The sequence below is a fragment of the Arachis duranensis genome, chromosome 9, assembly GCF_000817695.3.
Source record: "Arachis duranensis cultivar V14167 chromosome 9, aradu.V14167.gnm2.J7QH, whole genome shotgun sequence".
Taxonomy (NCBI): Eukaryota; Viridiplantae; Streptophyta; class Magnoliopsida; order Fabales; family Fabaceae; genus Arachis; species Arachis duranensis.
Window position 1 is genome coordinate 106708030 of NC_029780.3, and position 15907 is coordinate 106723936.

At 35.4% G+C, this 15907-nt stretch overlaps 2 protein-coding genes across 2 annotated transcripts; one reads left to right on the top strand and one right to left on the bottom strand.

Annotated features, from left to right (window-relative positions):
* The first annotated feature begins 2093 nt into the window (after positions 1 to 2093).
* LOC107466691 (glucomannan 4-beta-mannosyltransferase 9-like) lies at positions 2094 to 6286 on the top strand. Its single transcript, XM_016085697.3, has 9 exons — positions 2094 to 2288; positions 3396 to 3494; positions 3620 to 3872; positions 4407 to 4517; positions 4644 to 4780; positions 4914 to 5027; positions 5118 to 5317; positions 5422 to 5616; positions 5968 to 6286. The coding sequence occupies exons 1-9, from the start codon at positions 2109 to 2111 to the stop codon at positions 6128 to 6130; spliced, it is 1452 nt and encodes a 483-aa protein (XP_015941183.3). The 5' UTR covers positions 2094 to 2108; the 3' UTR covers positions 6131 to 6286.
* A 736-nt stretch (positions 6287 to 7022) lies between these two features.
* Positions 7023 to 8170, bottom strand: LOC107466683 (uncharacterized mitochondrial protein AtMg00810-like). Its single transcript, XM_021132007.1, has 3 exons — positions 8061 to 8170; positions 7740 to 7962; positions 7023 to 7682 (listed from the first exon to the last, which is right to left on the bottom strand). Exons 1-3 carry the CDS (start codon positions 8168 to 8170, stop codon positions 7023 to 7025), a joined length of 993 nt encoding a protein of 330 aa, XP_020987666.1.
* Positions 8171 to 15907: the final 7737 nt, after the last annotated feature.

The window sequence follows — 15907 nt, forward strand, 5'->3', positions numbered from 1 at the left end:
ATAAAATTTATTTACAGTAACATAATAATAATTCTTTTATAAGATGCTAAATAAATATTCTATAAAACAGTAATTGATTAAGAATTAATTAATTTTTTACGTACATATAATATAATTGTGTTGACAAGTCTAATAATAAAAAATATAAAATAACTCAATATACAAAAAAGTATGAATTTACTTAACAAAACAACGAATTATCTATTTTAAACAACTCTGTCAAACTAACCTAATTATTATCAGTATTGAAGTAGTTCATTTTTGACGGTTAAAATTGTCAAGATATTAAAATTCAAAGCTTTATGATTAGAAATAATAATTTATTTTCAATAATTACGTTCTCGTAATCTGTCGTCACATTTTTTAATTCTAAAGCTTATTATTATTAATCAAATAATTCAAATTTTCAAGCTAAACGTATACCTCCCGGAATCACCAAGTAAAAATGGACTAACAAGTTTATAACTGCATTGCTCGTATAAGATAATTATCAATACTGGAATTTTTTTGAAACAAAAAAAAGGAAAAGAAAGATCGCAGAAAGAAGAAGAAGAAAAGGAGAAACAAAACAACAGAAGCTACCCTACAATTTTATGAACAGTTAGGTGCAAACGCCCAAGGATTGTGACAAATTAAACATTTCCAATTTCATGCATGCCAGCTGTCTATACATTTAATCCTAATTGCTTTGCACATCGTTTATTTCGGTAATGTTAGAAAAAAAAAATTATCTTATTTAATATTTATTAATTTTATTAACTAAAATAAACTTTAACTATTTTTAATTAATTTCAGCTAATATTGTACAGCTAATATTTAATATAAAAAATATAAATGTTTAAAAGTAAATTTAATTAAAAATCGAAAATTTTATTCTAATAAAACTCATTTTAATAAATTTTATATTAAAATCATAGGGAGTGTTTCATAAAGACGTGTAAAACGTCTTTTTATAAAGACGCTTAGGTGTCATATTATTATTGGACGTATTAATGAATCTGTTATTTTTAAATTTTTTAATAAATTAGAATAAAATCGATTTTTTTTATAACAATAACAATAAACCCAAATTTTTTTAGGAATCTAATTGTATTTTAAAATTTTTAGAGATTTAAATGTCTACAAAATAAAAAGTTAGATTTTATCGAAAAATTTAAAGATATTCGATTTAGATTGTGTAATTTGATGGGATTAAATCGGGTCTAATAATTATAATACAAATAATTGAGTTTGTTACTGCTGCTATAATAAACTGATTTTGTTTTAATTTATTAAAAAATAAATTATTAACCGATTTAATAAAAATATCCAATAATAATATAATACATATAAACATTAAAAAAAAGACATTTTTAATGTCTTTATTAATGGTCTCCTAAAACCATTTAACAGTCTTCTACAGTATTAACTAAAATTGACGTATTAATTCTCTAATATTACTCATCTTCAATAAAATTAAATGAATAGTTTGGTAGAAATTAAAGGAGTATATATATGACGACCATTACTGTTAAACACTTAAACATTTCCCTATATAAATACGTTCTTCTCTACACTAATAAAGTCCAAGAAACAAAAATCAAATTTGTCTAAGTAGTAGTGCATCCTCTCTCTCTCTCTCATCATACATACGTTTGGTCCTCCGTTTGTTGTTGTCAGTTGTTGTTACACTAAATCTGCCACATGCACATGGAAGAGCAACTCATCATCATCTAGCTAATAGGCTACTACTTCAGTGTGTGTGTGTGTACACGTTCATATACACTTAATTGGATCCTCTTCAATTCAATTCAATTGCCTTGTCGTAACTCCTAAGCAACAATGAACACGAATCACCAAAAGTGAAAACCAAACCATTCAATTCGTGTTCTTTTCGCAAACCCCAAATACCAACTTCATATCTATATATATGTAGTGCACCATATCTTGAAATTAAACATCACCACCGACCACCGTACCGTACCTTTGGTTTCGCACAAGGGAACCAAAGAATAAATTAAAAAAATATAAATATAATGGAAGGGCTTGAAATGGGGTTGATATGGGAGCAAGCAAGGGCACCGTTGGTGGTTCCAATGCTAAAGTTGGTGGTGGCATTGTGCTTGATCATGTCGCTCATGCTTTTTGTGGAGAGGGTGTATATGGGAATAGTCATAGTCTTTGTCAAGTTGTTTAAGACCCAGAAACGTTACAAATGGGACCCTCTCAACCATAATTCTGATATTGAGCTTGCTAACTCTTCATACCCTATGGTTCTAGTCCAAATCCCAATGTACAATGAGAAAGAGGTATTTCTATTCTTTAATATAACTAACACGTCTTTTATTAGTTTTCTTTATATGTTGTGTGATTTCAAATTAGAAAAAGTCTATAAAATTTAGTTAATACTTAACTAATAAAAAGAAGTGAATAATTACATATTATTAGAGATAATTTTATATTATTAAAAATATTAATAATAACTAATTAATAATTACAAATTATAAAATCTATTCATCTTTTAGCACTCTAAAACAAATATTAGAAAGTCAATATTTTTAATAAAAAATAGTGCTGATTAATATCGACTCGAATATAAAGTAAATGTAAAAAAAAATTAGTTACGTACCTAATATTTTTTATAAAAAATTTCTATAATTTTATTAACTAAAATTAATTATTTAGTCTAAAATTTATTTAAAAAATTTGAAAATGAGTTTTATATTATAAATTTCAAAAGTGCCGATACTGTTGTATAAAAAAATTTACCATAATATATTCACAAAATTTTTCTAATATAATAAAAATAAACATATGTTTCAACAATGTAATATTTTAAAATAAATTACAAAATTTTGATGTTTAGGAATTTGTAATGAACGGTTACACTATAACAGGAATGTCGTGTTATTCTACAATCTTAAAAATGCAAAGAAAACTATATACCTGTGAGAAGGATTAAGTTTTTTTAAAGTGGATCGGTTAATAAAGTTATAAGATGAGGAATTAATATTTTTAAATTAAAATAGTAAAGTTCATATATATGATAAATATTACAAATTTAGGTGATAATTAATTCTTTATCTTATCACTTTAGAATATTTTAATTCTTGTGAAAAACTATACCTAAGATGTTGTATTTCTTGTGAAATTTAGGAAATTGAAACGCTAACAAAGATAAAAAAATTATTCGTATATTAAAATTAATCATTAATATATTTGTGAATAAATATATGCGTGGTTTAATTTATTTTTAATATATATTTATATTTTAACGTGTATTTTATATTAATAGTGACTGATTCTAGTGTATACATACCACAGTGAACAAAAGATACCAGTAATTATTTCTCATGATATTTGTTTACGCGCTGAAGTGAAGTTTCGTATGGTAACTAGTGTTCCATTGGTTGCAGGTGTATCAATTGTCAATTGGAGCTGCATGTGGGCTATCATGGCCCTCCGATAGAATTATTATTCAAGTTCTTGATGACTCAACAGACCCTGTCATTAAGGTTCAAAGCAGTAGCCTCTTCTACTAGTTAATAAGATTCAGTAACAATTACTTAATGGTTAACAATAATTAAACTTTTATTAATGAAACGTCATAGTGAGTTATTGACAAATGAAAACACAACAGAATATGGTGGAAGTGGAGTGCCAAAGATGGGGAAGCAAAGGCATAAACATAAAGTATGAGATCAGGAAGAACAGGAATGGCTACAAAGCAGGAGCACTCAAGGAAGGCATGAAGCACACCTACGTCGCCCTCTGCGACTACGTTGCCATTTTCGACGCCGATTTCCAGCCTGACCCCGACTTCCTCTGCCGCACCATCCCCTTCCTCGCTCACAACCCCGACGTTGCGCTCGTCCAAGCTCGCTGGCAATTCGGTTAGTTACTTACTTAGTATTAAAATATCATTATCATGCATGCTTTTTAATCAGGGAAGGTATATATACACTTCATCAAACTATCTATCACAAAAACTTAAACAGTTAAGTAGAGGTATATACATATAGTTATGTATTTCAAATGTTCCCTCACATAATAGTCTATCTTGGTTTAACTTAAAGTGTGACTATAGGTAGGTATATTCTTTTATTTTAGGTTTCACTCTGGTAGTTCATAAAGTTCTACTAAATTTATAATTAAATTTTTATACTTTAAAAATATTTATTTAGATTTTTTTGTAAATTAAAGAGATTTATAATTAAAAACTTAATTAAATTTTTTGGCCACATATCTTTTGAAAGAAAAATTTTATTAACTAATATTTTGACTCGATAAAGAACTAATTGAAAGTTTTTAAAGTATAAAAACTTAATTATAAATTTGATAGAGTAGATATATAAAGACCGTCACAATAATTAAACTTTTATTTTATTCTAAAATTCTTTAACATGTATGTATACGCATGCTTGCAGTTAATGCTGATGAATGCTTAATGACAAGGATGCAAGAGATGTCATTGGACTATCATTTCCTTGTAGAGCAAGAAGTTGGATCCTCAACCCATGCTTTCTTTGGATTCAATGGTAATTAAATCATTCATTAGCCTTAGTTAATCAACTCACCGCACCATCAAATCCATAGAAATTTTTAATTTAATTTCTACATACATCTCCGGTTAGAAATAAAGTTTGATGATGATATATATATAGGCACTGCTGGTGTTTGGAGGATTTCAGCACTAAATGAAGCTGGTGGATGGAAGGACCGTACAACTGTGGAAGACATGGATCTAGCCGTAAGAGCTGGTCTCAAAGGATGGAAATTTGTTTATCTTAGTCAAATCAAGGTATGATGATCATACTCCATTTAATTGCATGTATTCATGAGTCATTTATAAAAATTTCTTAAGAGAAAATCTAATGCAGTTAATGTGTTATCAAGTTATCTGATCATGTAACAATTTATCTGAATAAATTTAGGTGAAAAATGAATTACCAAGTACTTTCAAAGCCTACCGTTATCAGCAGCATCGTTGGTCATGTGGCCCAGCTAATCTCTTCAAGAAAATGGCAATGGAAATAATAAGAAACAAGGTATCAATTTCCTTATTCATTTATAGGAAGCTCAAATGATTCTTATTCACCATTCTCCTCTAATTTACTGATGATTATTGTATCTTGCAGAAAGTGTCTCTGTGGAAGAAGTTTTACTTGATTTATAGTTTTTTCTTTGTCCGAAAGATTGTTGCCCATGTTGTCACATTTGTATTCTACTGCGTGGTTTTGCCAGCAACTGTTTTTGTTCCAGAAGTACAAGTTCCCAAGTGGGGTGCTGTTTATATTCCTTCTATCATAACACTTCTCAATGCTGTTGGAACTCCAAGGTAAGTATTAAGTAAGATTTTTGAGTTGGCAAAATTATTTTATTATCTTCACTTGCAAGTAACCTTTTTTTTTTGTTTGTTTTCCTTACCAACTTGCTGTGCAGGTCACTCCACTTATTAGTATTTTGGATACTTTTTGAAAATGTTATGTCAATGCATAGGACCAAGGCAACATTCATCGGTTTGCTAGAGGCAGGAAGAGTGAATGAATGGGTAGTTACTGAGAAATTAGGAGATGCTCTTAAAATGCAATCAAGTGGCAAAGCACTTAAGAAACCTCGCATCAGGATTGCTGGAAGGTAAATTTTCATATAATTTTAACAACATAAGGCCCAAATATGACCTTTCATATCAGAGAATTATAGGAAATGAATGGTTTTTCATGACTGTTGTGATTTGTTTTCACCGTTCATTCTTTGATGCTATCTATCTTGTTTATAAATCTCACTGTTAAAATGAGTAGTAAGAAATTACATGTGAAAGATCACATTCAATAAAGCTATATAAGATTTTCACATCAGAATTCATCCCCCACATCCCTTATGATTTCTACTTTACTTTCAAGCAAAATTTCTGCATACAAAAAGTGTGGTTTTAAATACTACCATTTATTCGTTCCACTTTTTTTCTGCTTGTTTTGATGATGACAGACTTCATTTCTGGGAACTTCTTGTGGGGGCCTACCTCTTTTTCTGTGGATGCTATGATCTCACGTTTGGGAAGAACCACTACTTCATATATCTTTTCCTGCAATCTATTGCCTTCTTCATTGTGGGGATCGGCTATGTTGGCATCTTTGTGCCCAATTCTTGAGAGGAATTTTTTGCTTCAGAATCACTACAACTGTACAAGTGTCTTCATTGGACAACATATTCTCTGAAAGGAGGACAAAGATGCAGATTCTTCTTATGTCAGCACACATTCAATTTGTTTAGTATCATATATTCTTATACAAAAATGAAAAGTCATTTGTCACGGTTTGAATTGTTTCTATGGAATAGCAACGGATTATGGAACAATAAAAACGACCAAAGTCTCTTTGTTATCGCTAGAAAAATGAATATATTGAAAATTTTGGAATTTAAAAGTTTAAACAGTTTTTGCGTTAAAAATAAATAAATAAATTTACAAAATAGGCTGATGCCAAATATTTATGGAGGGAACCTTGTACGATATGAATAATTTTATTTTGTAGTCAAGGTAGAGATATAGATTGAATGGCTTTTGTAGGGCTGATTTCCAATTTAGTAAAGCAATATTTTTTTATTCCATTTAAATATCACAAACACTTTTCATAGCTTTAAGAATGGAACAGTATTAGCTACAACTTAGAAATGATTATGGTTCAGATTTCACAAATTACACGAATATACAAAATTCATACCATAGAATTTAAAATCTCCATTCTTTGCAGTAGCAGCAGATTTGTAGACATAAGTTGATGTTTTGACACTTTTTAGATGTGTTAGAAACAAGATGTGTTAGAAACAAGAGACTGAGAGAGTAATCTGAAAAGTGTATTATTCAGTGTGATAAAAAGTACAATGTACAAGAGGGTATATATAGGTGCCAGAGAAATCAAACTAATAAAAGCATAGAATCTTACAATTAATATACAGATATGCTATATAAATATAAATGATACTAACTGATCTAAAATGATTCTAATGATTCTCTAATATATCTCTAACATCCCCCCTCAAACTCAAGTGGGAGCTAAGGATACCATCTTGAGTTTGGATAACAAAGTCCGGAAACGAGTCGGGTGATGAGCTTTTGTGAAGATATCAGCAGTCTGATCTAGTGTTCCAACAACAATGATACGAACAGCATCAATAAGGATACGTTGCCAAATAAAGTGACAATCAATCTCAATGTGTTTGGTGCGTTCATGAAAGACATCATTATGGGCAATCTGAATAGCACTGCGGTTGTCACAAAAAACATCAGTAGGGGACGACTGATGAGCACCTAAATCTTCGAGAAGCCAACGAATCGAGATAACTTCAGCAGTAGTGTCAGCGAGGGCACGGTACTCAGTTTCTGTGCTCGATCTAGCAGTAAATGTTTGCTTCTTAGCATGCCAAGAAATGAGAGCGTTGCCAAGAAACAAACAGTAACCAGTAGTAGAACGACGATCAGTGGGATCACCAGCCCAATCAGCATCGGAGTATGCCTGAAGGGACAAAGAGGAATGGGCAGAAAAATAAAGGCCATGAAATAGAGTGCCCTTGATGTAGCGAAGAATGCGAAGAACTGCTGCATAGTGAGTAGTACGAGGAGCTGACAAGAACTGGCTAAGGACATGAACTGGATAGGCGATGTCTGGTCGGGTGACAGTTAAGTAGACGAGTCCTCCAACTAGCTGTCAATAGAGAGTAGGATTATCCAACACAGTGCCATCCATAGGAGTAAATCGAACATTAGGCTCAAGAGGAGTAGACTCAATGTGACTATCTGTAATTCCGGCTCGAGCAAGAAGATCTGAAGCATATTTAGCTTGAGAGAGATTGATGCCATCATTGGTGGATATGACTTCTAGACCAAGGAAATAGCTGAGAGAACCAAGATCTTTCATCTCAAAAGTTCGGGAGATGGAGAAGGCGGAAGAACAGGAGGCTGTGGAGGGTGACTCGAGATAGAACCTGTAGAATCATCATTAGGGAAAAGATCAACATTAGGGTTAGTGAAAAACAGTGACTGAGTAGGAGGAATAGACTCAAAGGAAGAGAATCGAGAAAACATGTGATGCTCCCAGAAGACAACATGACGAGATATACGAATACGCTTAGAGAGAGGATCCCAACAACGATAGCCCTTGTGTTCAGTGCCATAACCAAGGAAACAACACATACGAGCCCGAGGTTCGAGTTTACTATGTTCATGAGGTATAATCTTGGGAGGTACGATAAAGATGCTCAAAGAGAGTAACATTACCAAGAACAGAAGAAGGGAGTCTATTGATAACATGAACAACAGTAAGAACAGCTTCACCCCAAGTACGCTCAGGACACAAAGAAGAAAGAAGCATTGCACGAACAGAGTCAAGAATGTGACGGTGTTTGCGTTCAGCTTGGCCATTTTGTTGAGACGTACCAGGGTAAGAAAACTCAGACAAGGTACCCTATTCTGCAAGAAAGGTTAAGAGTTTGGAATCACGGTATTCCAGAGCATTATCGCGGCGAAAAACCTTAATAACCTTGGAAAACTGAGTTTTAATCATAGTGGCAAAGTTAATATAAATCTGAGGCAACTCATGGCGATTGGTCATCAAATAAACCCAAGTAAAGCGTGAGTAATCATCAATGAAAACGACAAAGTATCGAGCTCCTCCCATAGAAGCGGTGGGAGCGGGTCCCCAAACATCAGAGTGGATAAGATCAAAAGGAGAGCAAGTAAGAGAGGAATTATTGTGAAAAGATAAAGCAGGTTGTTTAGCAGTTTGACAAGAAATGCAATCAAAAGACTCATGATTAACCTGACCCAAAACACCTTGAGACACAAGAGGACGCATCTTTCCCAAGGAGGTGTGAGCAAGACGTTGATGCCATAAGTGAAGAGTAGAAGGAGAAGAAGCAGCACAGAGATTTGGTACAGGAGGAATATGAAGATTCTCGAGTTCAAACAACCTTCCGACCTTACGTCCAGTCCCGATGATTTGTCCCGTCCGACGATCATGTACACGACAACCAGAAATGGAAAAAGTGACATCAAAACCGAGATCAACAAGTTGACCAACAGAAATAAGATTAAAGTTCAACTTGGGAATATAATAAGCATCATGAAGATTAAGAGCTGGCTAGGAAATAGAACCCTTGTGTGTTGCGTGCAAGAGCGAACCATTAGCAGTATTGACAGAAGGTGCATTTGTAGTGGTAGACAAAGACGAGAAGAGATGACGCAAAGGTGACATGTGATTAAAGCAGCCGGAATCAAAGTACCATGTAGAATTACCCGGAGGAGTCGAAAAAGCAGCAGGAGTATTACCAGAAGAAGAGAGAAGTTGCTTAAGGAGAGATGCAATATCAGAGAGAGATAAAGGAGATGGGTTGAGAGAAGCAGAGGTGGTAGATTCAGTAGCAGCAACAGTAGAAGCAGACACATTCCTGAAGAAATTGGGATGGGAAGCATACCTGAGGTGATCAGAACGTGGTGGACGAATAGGACAGGCAGTAATCAAATGTCCCGAGAGTTTACAATAATGGCAGAACAGCTGTTAACAACGGTAGCTAATGTGACCTTTCTGGTGGCATGTGCGACATTCAACAGAAGGACAGGCTGAGAAGAGGTGTCCGAAACGGTTACAGTGTCACAGAATGTACCCTTTCTGTCTGTGGCAGAAAAAGCATCTGACTTTTCCATAATAGTAGGCAGAGATCAAAGACAGGAGAGAAAACAGCAACTTCGGAGCAAAAAATGAGAAAACAGAGTGCAATCGGAAAGAGCTCACCAAGAAACTTTAGGGAGGGTCCCACTTGTTGGCCTCGTTAGCGCCACGTCAGCAGGGTCGTCAGTGCCACGTCAGCAATGTTACAACACGTGGCAGCACTTGAGAGGCGGAAGGAGACACGCTGGCAACGAGTTGGCACGCGGGTCACCGTCGGGTCGGGTCGGGCGCATGGGTCAAGAACGCGGGTCGAGCTTGGGCGGGAGAACAATGACGTGACACATGGCAGAAGCGGAGCTGTGGATCTGGAGCGCTGATCCAACGGCGCTGGAGATGTCTGGAAAGAGAACAGATGAACGCGGACAGGCAGCTTTGGGCGGCGCATGGCGGCGCGTGCGGCGTCTTCCGGGGATGATTCTTGTGGCTTTGGAAAGCTTACAACGAGAGGAAGGCGTCGGTGGCAGCGGTGACAAACCAAAGCGTCCGAAACAGATCTAAAAATGAGGGCAAAGAGGCACAGGTGGAATCTGGAAGGGAGATCAACCTGGTCGTGGCAGCGCCTTTGGGCGGCGCGTGGCGGCACGTCTGGAGGTGGAATGCGGCGGTTATGGTTGCGTTGGAATCACGGCGACAAGACGAACAAGAGGGTGACGGGAGTGACGAACCAAAGAGTCGAAAAGGGAACAAAAAAAGAGGCCAAAGAACATCGTCGGAAAGAAAAAAATAATGGGGCTATGAACTAATATTCATTGAAAAAAAAAGGGCCTAAACTCTTGATACCATGTTAGAAACAAGAGACTGAGAGAGTAATCTGAAAAGTGTATTATTCAGTGTGATAAAAAGTACAATGTACAAGTGGGGTATATATAGGTGCCAGAGGAATCAAACTAATAAAAGCATAGAATCCTACAATTAATATACAGATATGCTATATAAATATAAATGATACTAACTGATCTAAAATGATTCTAATGATTCTCTAATATATCTCTAACAAGATGAAAATTACACTTCTAGATAGTGTAAGAACTGCGAATTAATTAACCGATTAATTAACTTTAAATAATAATAATTTAATTGCCCGAATTAGATTCAAAAGTTTAGAATATTAATTAGAAAATATAAATATGATATTTGGACTTAGTAGATTTTTCTAAGTCGGAAAATGTAATTTTCTGCAAAAAATTGCATAAAAACGCGTACCGGTAAATTAACCGGAAGTACCGACTTAAATCTGTCCGGTACTATGTGAGAGTAAGTAAAACCAGTAGAAAAACTTAGAAAAAATAATTAAAATTGAAAATCGGGTACTAATTTTAAAGATTTGGCTTGAAATTGGACCAAATGAGGCAAAAACGCTAACGGATTGGACCGGGGCCAAGTTGGGCCCAAGCCCAACATTATATAAGTGCATTAAGTGGCCATTTCAGCCACTTTCAACCACAACAAGCAGCAGCAACGTTGAGTGAGAGGAGAGAGTTGAGGGTTACAAGAAGCACTATTCATATTCATCTTCTTCTTCTTGTAACATGAGCTACGGTGCTCCGATTCGCATGCCGTAGGTGACTATGCAAAACTTTCGTCGAGTTCTTCGATTTCATTCAAACAAAGTGGTAAGAAACTTCTAATTTCTTGCCCAGTTCTTCCTTCCATAACAGATTCAGTTTTGGCTATGGTGAATGAGTGGTTCTTGTGATTTTGATTAATTAGGTATACTCTAGCACTGGATTATTATTGGATTTTGTCCTAATCAATTGTGGGTAAGGTAAGTTTACTCTTAACCCTTGTGAAATTGTGATTATGATGAAATGTAGGTTAATTAGTTATGAATTATGTGTATATATAGCTTGAAGTTGTGATTATTGGCATTTACATAGAGCTTTGGAGTTGAATTGGTGGCTTGGTTGTGTTTGTAAGCTTGGTTGCACTCAAATTGGGTTTTAGTGCATATTGAAAATCTACCAAGATATGGTTTTGGTTTTCTCTATGTAATATATAATATTTCTGGATACTTAGGCTAGTGATCCATAGCATAGGTTTGGATCATATTAGTTGTTGACTTGTTAAATGATTATGTATGATGATGTAATGATTTTGGCCATTTTAAGAATTGTGTTGTGGATGTTGATAAAATAATGTTAAAGCTTGAGATTGGGGTTGAATGAGGTTAATAATGATGATTATTGGTGATATAATGATGATGGATGATTGTGTTGGTTGAGAAAAGGGTTTTAGTGTGATACATTTGATAATTGAGGTAGAGGATTATGTAATGTGAGCGGAAATTTGTATGAATGGTGAATTTGTGGTGCAAAGGGGTAAGTTATGGGGTAAATTGGAGTTTGCTATGGTTTTGATGTGATTTTGATTATGAATTTTAAGAAATTGAGAAAGTAGTGAATTTTGGTAAAAATGAATTTTTGTGAACTTTGACGGATCATAACTTGAGTCTCAAAGCTTAAAATTGAATAAAACTTATTTTAAATTAAAGATGGCTTTAAGAGCTTTAAATTGATATAAAGTTTGTAGAAAATAGATTTTTTTAAGGGAAGTTATGATCATTCAAAGTTTGGTGTCAAAATCTAAATTCTGTGATGTTGCAGAATTTTTATGATTTCTGGTTTATATACGCACGCACAGCCCTGTGCGCCTGCATACCCTGTGTATTTTTGAAACTGTGCACACACACACATGGGGATGTGGCTGCTGTTGGGAGTGATAGCACGCTCCATGCGCACACACACCCAACGAAGTATTGCAAGATGTGCACACGCACCGCCTTGTGCGCATGCACACGTTGGAAGGTGTAATCTGTTGAGGGCGTTTGCACACATTATGCGAGCGAACAGAATTGGAAAATTTTACTCTTGTCCATACGCACACCTCCATGCGTACGCACATATCTTGAAAATCCTCCTGGGCGTGCGCACGCACACCTCTGTGCATACGCACACTACCCTGTTTTTCAATAAAAATCTTGTTATTAACTGTTTCACCTTTCCGATAAGCTTGTAAACTTCTGTGACACCTATCTAAGACATTTTGGCTTCTTTTTGGATGTCAAAACATAGAGAAAGTCCTAGGGGAATCTAATTCGGTAATTCTGGTAAAAAGTTAGTGAACGGAGGCGTAGGTTTTTGGAGTACTGAGGATGGTTTTGGTTGAGTGAGAAGGCGGCGTATGGTATTGGTGATTATTGATAAGGAATTATGAAATTGGTGAACTGATGAGTTCTGAATGAATTGTGAAAGAGGTGAACTAATGAGTTTGGAATGGAAATTATGAATTAATAGTGGTTGAGATGAGTCTGGGACTCGGAATGCAATGATGAATTATTGATATACTAAAAAATGATTTTTCTAAAAACCATTGGATTATTGTTATATGCTGTGAATTATGAGACTCTATGCGCCTAGCAGGGACGGTGGTTAATCCCACCTGTTGAGGTCGTGTCGGCGGCGTAAGGACGACGATTAATCTTGCTTACGTTGAGATGCGAGGTCTATGGTAAGAGTATCTCGCTCGCATCCCTTCGGATCACTACAGTGTGCAGGCACAAAATCCTAGATGGTGTTTCGAGCACCATATCTCGAGGGTTCCTAGTGCACGAAAATTACACTCACACTATGTAATTCCGCACAACTAACCAGCAAGTGCACTGGGTTGTCCAAGTAATATCTTACGTAAGGGTCAAATCCCACGGAGATTGTTGGCTTGAAGCAAGCTATGGTTATCTTATTATTCTTAGTCAGGATACCAATAGGGTTCTTTAGTTTCAATTGTAAAAAGTAAAAGGGCATAAAATAAGTAATTGTTACTCAGTAATGGAGAATATGTTGGAGTTTTGGAGATGCTTTGTCTTCTGAATCCCTGCAACATAATGCTTTCTTACTTTCAAACATGCAAGGCTCCTTCCATGGCAAGCTGTATGTAGGGCGTCACCATTGTCAATGGCTACTTCCCATCCTCTCAGTGAAAATTGTCCAAATGCTCTGTCACAGCACGGCTAATCATCTGTCAGTTCTCGATCATGTCGGAATAGAATCCATTGATCCTTTTGCGTCTGTCACTACGCCCAACACTCGCGAGTTTGAAGCTCGTCACAGTCACCCAATCCATGAATCCTACTCGGAATACCACAGACAAGGTTTAGACTTTCCGGATTCTCAAGGATGCTGCCAATGGATTCTAGCTTATACCACGAAGACTCTAATTAAAGAATCTAAGAGATATTCATTCAATCGAAGGTAGAACGGAGGTGGTTGTCAAGCACACGTTCATAGGTTGAGAATGGTGATGAGTGTCACGGATCATCACCTTCTTCATATTGAAGTGCAAATGAACATCTTAAATAGGAACAAGCGTGTTTGAATAGAAAACAGAAATAATTGCATTAATTCATCGAGATGCTGCAGAGCTCCTCACCCCCAACAATGGAGTTTAGAGACTCATGCCGTCAAAGAGTACAAAGTTCAGATCTAAAAAAATGTCATGAGATACAAAATAAGTCTCTAAAAGTTGTTTAAATACTAAACTAGTAACCTAGGTTTACAGAAAATGAGTAAACTAAGATAGATAGTGCAGAAATCCACTTCTGGGGCCCACTTGGTGTGTGCTGGAGCTGAGACTTAAGCTTCTCATGTGCCTGGGCTGTTTCTGGAGTTAAACATTAGGTTGTAACCTGTTTCTGGCTTTTAACTCCAACTTGCAACCTGTTTCTGGCGTTCAACACCAGAATGCAACATGGAGTTGGCGTTCAACGCCAGTTTACATCGTTTATCTTCGTGCAAAGTATGAACTATTATATATTGCTAGAAAGCCCTGGATGTCTACTTTCCAACCCAATTGAGAGCGCTCCAATTGGACTCCTGTAGCTCTTCGAATGCAGGGAGGTCAGAATCCAACAGCATCAGTAGTCCTTTTTCAGCATGAATCAGATTTTTGCTCAGCTCTCTCAATTTCAGCCAGAAAATACCTAAAATCACAGAAAAACACACAAACTCATAGTAAAGTCCAGAAATATGAATTTTTCCTAAAAACTAATAAAAATATACTGAAAACTAAGTAAAACATACTAAAAACTACATGAAATTACCCCCAAATGCGTATAAAATATCCGCTCATCACAACACCAAACTTAAACTGTTGCTTGTCCCCAAGCAACTAGATAAATAAAATAGGATAAAAGGAAATAGTATGTTGATTCTTGAACATAGTTACTTTATGAGTCTTGGCCGTGGCCCTAAGCACTTTGTTTTCCAGTATTACTCCCGGATACATAAATGCCACAGACACATAACTGGGTAAACCTTTTTAGATTGTGACTTAGCTTTGCTAAAGTCCCCAATTAGAGGTGTCCAGAATTCTTAAGCACACTCTTTTGCCTTAGATCACAACTTTAACCACTCAGTCTCAAGTTTTTCACTTGGACCTACATGCCACAAGCACATGGTTAAGAACAGCTTGATCTAGCCGCTTAGGCCTGGATTTACTTCCTTGGGCCCTCCTATCCATTAATGCTCAAAGCCTTGGATCCTCTTCACCCTTGCCTTTTGGTTTAAAGGGCTATTGGCTTTTTCTACCTCTTTTGCTTTTTTTTTCACTGTTTTTTCTTGCTTCAAGAATCAATTTCATGATTTTTCAGATCAGCAATAATATTTCTCTTGTTCATCATTCTTTCAGGAGCCAACAATTTTTAACATTCATAAAATTCAATATAAAAAATATGCACTGTTTAAGCATTCATTCAGAAGACAAAAAGTATTGCCACCACATATAAATAATTAGAATTTTCCTTATTAAGAACTCGAAAAAATATTGCCTCTTTATTCTAAAAATCTAATATTTTATTCATGTTTGATGATGATGAGAAAAATAAATTATAACTTAATTGGGGATAAAATCAAAATAGAACTACTAATTACTACTACTCCTATATAGCTTCTAAGGTAACTTCCTAATAAGAACAATTATCACAGAGTTAAAACTAAGATTAGGACTCAACAACCTTTATTTTGGAAAACGGATGTTCCTCTAGTCTGTGGGGTGCTTGGTCCTTCAAGTGATAGCTTTTGACGCTTCAGTTCCTTCAAGTCACGCCTTTGCTCTTCTTGTTCCCTAAGCAGTTTGCAAAGCATGCTATTTTGATTTTTCTGTTCTTCCTTTAGTTGGTCCATAGCTTCTTGCAACTTGGTGACAGATAC